The sequence below is a fragment of the Acanthochromis polyacanthus genome, chromosome 15 (assembly GCF_021347895.1).
Source record: "Acanthochromis polyacanthus isolate Apoly-LR-REF ecotype Palm Island chromosome 15, KAUST_Apoly_ChrSc, whole genome shotgun sequence".
NCBI classification, from domain to species: Eukaryota; Metazoa; Chordata; class Actinopteri; family Pomacentridae; genus Acanthochromis; species Acanthochromis polyacanthus.
This window is the reverse complement of record NC_067127.1, coordinates 28,331,966-28,336,808: the sequence shown is the minus strand read 5'-3', so window position 1 is coordinate 28,336,808 and position 4,843 is coordinate 28,331,966. Positions and strand designations below refer to the sequence as shown.

The following is a 4,843-nucleotide window of genomic DNA, read 5'->3' as shown; positions in this document are numbered from 1 at the left end:
GTGATCTGTGCAGGGTGTCCCCTGCCTTCGCCCCAAGTCAGCTGGGATAGACTCCAGCTCCCCCACGACCCTAATAAGGATTAAGTGGATGGATGGGTGGTTGTTTAGTATCTCTTTTTGGTTGTGTAGTGTTTCTTTATGGTTGTTTTGTGTCTGTGGTTGTTTAGTGTCGCTTTGTAGCCATTTGGTGTCTCTTTGTTGTCATTTTGTCTCTGTAAATTTCCACTAAGAACTATGGAGTCCCTTCATATAGGACCGCCTATACAGCGATACGTCAATTAAAAACATTACTCTTTGTCAAAGGCTTTTATATGAACACAAACAAGGGTGTTGTGCTGACGCACAAAGCATTCTCAAAATTCTTCTGGAGGAAGGACTCACACACACCCACTCACAGATTTAACACTGTTCTCCAGTTTCAGTGCTGGTTCAAGCAGCAGTAGAACCTGCAGTGCACATTCACCTGTGAAATGATAATTACAGCTCTTTACCTTCAGTTCTTATCCTGCCGCCTCATCTCAGAAACGCCTCAAACAGGTCGACCCTGCGTGACTCCCTGCAGCCACACCTGATTCCTCAGCAGGGTGAGACCAGGGAGACGTCACCTGTACAGACGAGGACACCAGCATCTATAAGACTGGAGCTTGTCCATCCATAAACAGTCTGACACGACAGCAGCCATGGGTGACTTTTTTAACAAAATGAAGACAGATGTTTTTGCATCGGCAGCAGGTGAGTGTAATTTCTAAATGTCTCTCTGATTTGATCAGTTTTAAATCTGCACGTTTTCATTCTCTCAACCAGACTGCAATCAGTTTTCACATCTTTTACCGCAAACTCCACGCAGAAAGATCCCAGGCCCACCCTGGGATTTGAACTGGGGATCTTCTTGCTGCAAGGCGAAAGTGCTAACCACTACGTAAACTGTGCAGCCCACTGGAAGAAATGTCTCCCTTTAACCAAATCTTTTCCTCACGTTTTTTTTGAGGGAAAACATTTTATCTGCAAACATGTTGATCTGTACGTCACTAAAACCACTGAATGAAGGCGCATAGTTACAATATGACACACTGTTGAAATCATGTTGCCATGGGAACCCAACATGTATTTGGTTGGTGATGCATAAATTTGTTTTTACATTTGTCCATTTACACAGCTGGTACTGCAGCTGATAGAACACAGCTTAGATAATTGATTAGTTTATTAGTTTTTAATACAGATAATATTCAATAAGTAACATTAATTTCACTTTGATTTGGCCACAAAATAAAGTGATCGCCTTCATTATGGGACAATGTCAGACCTAAACTCACTTCAGTACAATATCATGTTAAATAAATGAAGTTTAACAGCTTTATCGTGCAGCTGTCAGGAATGAATGGCTGCACTGATCAGTAAAATAAACACATTATGCTAAACTAAGTTTTCTACCAGCATACTGTCTTGTATTTTTTGCAGTAGCTGTATTTTTTTTACCGTCATAACTTCTTGTATTCCTCTTTGTTCTATATTAAAACAGCATGTTGAGGGAAGCAGCTGCTCTCGATCGTTTCATTTTGTGCAGAAGAGCCAAGTGATTCGTTAAATCCCTCCTTTAGTGTGAAACCGAAAGTTTGAGTTCATAGAGAAAGTTTATAATCATGTAAGCGAGACCTGTTAACTCTGCCTGGGGTTATAGCTTTTGTTGAGCCGACTTGCACAAAGCAAGTCCGGCTATGTCAAACTGGCCTCAAAGTTAAGCCCTCAGATCAATATGCCTCACAGGTCAGACAGCAAGTATCAATGACAGAGAGCACTAATCAAAACATCCTTTCAATTAGACTGAAAACAGAACTTTTTATCCAGAATCTCTAAAATGTAGAGTGCAAAGTAAGCATGAACCTGTAGAGACACAACCCATGCTGTTGTAGCTGCACACATGAGCGGTGTGAGGAGGTTAACAGCTGTTTGTTCTGCAGGTGATGTGGCAGGCAATGTCTTGGGTGCCGTCACTGGAGGAGACAAGAAGGAAGGGGAGGGAGGTGAGTTTAAAGCAAAAACATTTCTCATTAACTCCAAGATCTGCTCCAACTTTAACATTACAGTAGTTTGTTTTTTAGCTTCCTTTTCACCACAAAAGAATAAAAATGCAGCACACAGTTCGAACCCTAATCAAAATATCTTTTCAATAACCATGAAAACATCCATCCATTCTCTATACACCGCTTTATCCTCACTAGAGTCGCGGGGGTGCTGGAACCTATCTAAGCTGACTTGGGCGAAGGCAGGGGACACCCTGGACAGGTCGCCAGTCTGTCACAGGGCTACATATACAGACAAACAATCACACTCACACCTACGGGCAATTTAGTCATCAATTAACCTCAGCATATTTTTGGACTGTGGGAGGAAGCCGGAGTGCCCGGAGAAAACCCACGCATGCACAGGGAGAACATGCAAACTCCATGCAGAAAGATCCCAGGCCGGGATTTCAGTCAGGGATTTTCTTGCTGCAAGACGAAAGTGCTAACCACTACGTCACTGTGCAGCCCTACCATGAAAACAAACAGTTAAAATTATTCATATAAAATAATCTGGGTGTTTTTTGGAAAGCTGCCAGGAGCTTCAGTGTTTTGCCCTGAATCTCTAAAATGTAGAGTGGAAAGTGGAAGTTGGCATGAACCCGTAGAGACACAACCCATGTTGTTGTAGCTGCACACATGAGCGGTGTGAGGAGGTTAACAGCTGTTTGTTCTGCAGATGGTGTGGCAGGCACCTTGGTGAACGCCATTACTGGAGGAGGAGGAGGTAAGAAGGAAGAGGAGGGAGGCGAGTTGAAAGCAAAAACATTTCTCTTTAACTCCAAGAGCTGCTCCAACTTTAACATTTGTTTATTTTTTTAGCTTCCTTTTCACCACAAAAGAATAAAACTGCAGCACAAAGTTAGAACCTTAATCAAAATATCCTTTCAATAACATGAAAACAAACAGTTAAAATTATTCATATAAAATAATCTGGGTGTTTGTTGGAAAGCTGCCAGGAGCTTCAGTGTTTTGCCCTGAATCTCTAAAATGTAGAGTGGAAAGTGGAAGTAGACATGAACCCGTAGAGACACAACCCATGTTGTTGTAGCTGCACACATGAGCGGTGTGAGGAGGTTAACAGCTGTTTGTTCTGCAGATGGTGTGGCAGGCACCTTGGTGAACGCCATTACTGGAGGAGGAGAAGGAGGTAAGAAGGAAGGGGAGGGAGGCGAGTTGAAAGCAAAAACATTTCTCTTTAACTCCAAGAGCTGCTCCACCTTTAACATTAGTTTATTTTTTTAGCTTCCTTTTCACCACAAAAGAATAAAACTGCAGCACACAGTTAGAACCTTAATCAAAATATCCTTTCAATAACATGAAAACAAACAGTTAAAATTTTTCATATAAAATAATCTGGGTGTTTTTTGGAAAGCTGCCAAGAGCTTCAGTGTTTTGCCCTGAATCTCTAAAATGTAGAGTGGAAAGTGGAAGTTGGCATGAACCCGTAGAGACACAACCCATGTTGTTGTAGCTGCACACATGAGCGGTGTGAGGAGGTTAACAGCTGTTTGTTCTGCAGATGGTGTGGCAGGCACCTTGGTGAACGCCATTACTGGAGGAGGAGGAGGTAAGAAGGAAGGGGAGGGAGGCGAGTTGAAAGCAAAAACATTTCTCTTTAACTCCAAGAGCTGCTCCACCTTTAACATTAGTGTATTTTTTAGCTTCCTTTTCACCACAAAAGAATAAAACTGCAGCACACAGTTAGAACCTTAATCAAAATATCCTTTCAATAACATGAAAAGGAGGAGGTTAACAGCTGTTTGTTCTGCAGATGGTGTGGTAGACAACGTGTTGGGTGCCATCACTGGAGGAGACAAGAAGGAAGGGGAAGGGGAGGGAGGTGAGTTTAAAGCAAAAACATTTCTCTTTAACTACAAGATCTGCACCTACTTTAACATTAATTTGTCTTTTAGCTTCCTTTTCACCACAAAAGAATAAGACTGCAGCACACAGTTTGCTAGTTGTGACCTCACGTTGTCTTTGTCTTTTTTTAAGTAAACCAATTCAGAGAAGCATAATAAACAACAAGATTAATTAAAACTGGCAAATGAACAGAAAAATTTATTATTTTCTTGTTTTTTTTTCTGCCCTGGTTCTCAGGTCTGGATGTGCCGAAACTTCTGAAGGGATTCATTTAACTAGAAACTCAACAGACCAGATTCTCTTTCAGCTTCATCAAACCCTCAGCTCTTCTCAAAGTACTGGAAAACAATTACCTTCATTATTTACACTTGATTTGTTGCACTTTAATTTTAAATGTTGCATCGCATTTTGGAGTTGCGAAAATAAACAAAAAGCCACAAAAAAAGTGATAAACAGATTAAATCTGAATAACACACACAAACTGATTAATAATCTGATTTTTAAAAGGGTCACTATCAATATTTTGTGTTATTTTGCTATCTTGAATTAAATAAGTTAAAACATGAGTGAAAATGTTCTGTTTTATTTTGCAAATGGTTTCTTTAATATTTTTTGCTCTATTATGTTCAGCTTAAACTGAGCCTCTGATTTCGTGAATTAAGAGGAAAACAAACTTATTGTTAGGCTGCACAGTGTGTGGTGGTTAGCACTCTCGCCTTGCAGCTAGAAGATCCTCGGTTCTGCATGGAGTTTGCATGTTCTCTCTGTGCATGTATGGGTTTGCTACGGGTTCTCCAGCATCCTTCCACAGTCCAAAAATATGTTGAGGTTAATTTATTAATGTAAACTGCCCGTAAGTGAATGTGAGTGTGATTCTTTGTCTGTATATGTAGCCCAAATGAGGATTAAGCAGTGGA

At 40.8% G+C, this 4,843-nt stretch overlaps 1 protein-coding gene across 3 annotated transcripts; it reads left to right on the top strand.

Annotated features, from left to right (window-relative positions):
- The first annotated feature begins 205 nt into the window (after window positions 1-205).
- LOC127537408 (uncharacterized) lies at window positions 206-4,492 on the top strand. 3 transcript variants are annotated; one of them, XM_051959682.1, is made up of 7 exons: window positions 403-732; window positions 1,959-2,021; window positions 2,740-2,787; window positions 3,160-3,210; window positions 3,583-3,630; window positions 3,835-3,903; window positions 4,164-4,492. In XM_051959682.1, the coding sequence occupies exons 1-7, from the start codon at window positions 681-683 to the stop codon at window positions 4,199-4,201; spliced, it is 369 nt and encodes a 122-aa protein (XP_051815642.1). In that variant the 5' UTR covers window positions 403-680; the 3' UTR covers window positions 4,202-4,492. The 3 variants fall into 3 exon arrangements, with proteins under 3 accessions (XP_051815644.1, XP_051815643.1, XP_051815642.1); XM_051959684.1 differs by lacking the exon at window positions 3,160-3,210 and having other exon boundaries at window positions 206-732; XM_051959683.1 differs by lacking the exon at window positions 2,740-2,787 and having other exon boundaries at window positions 396-732.
- The last annotated feature ends 351 nt before the right edge of the window (window positions 4,493-4,843 follow it).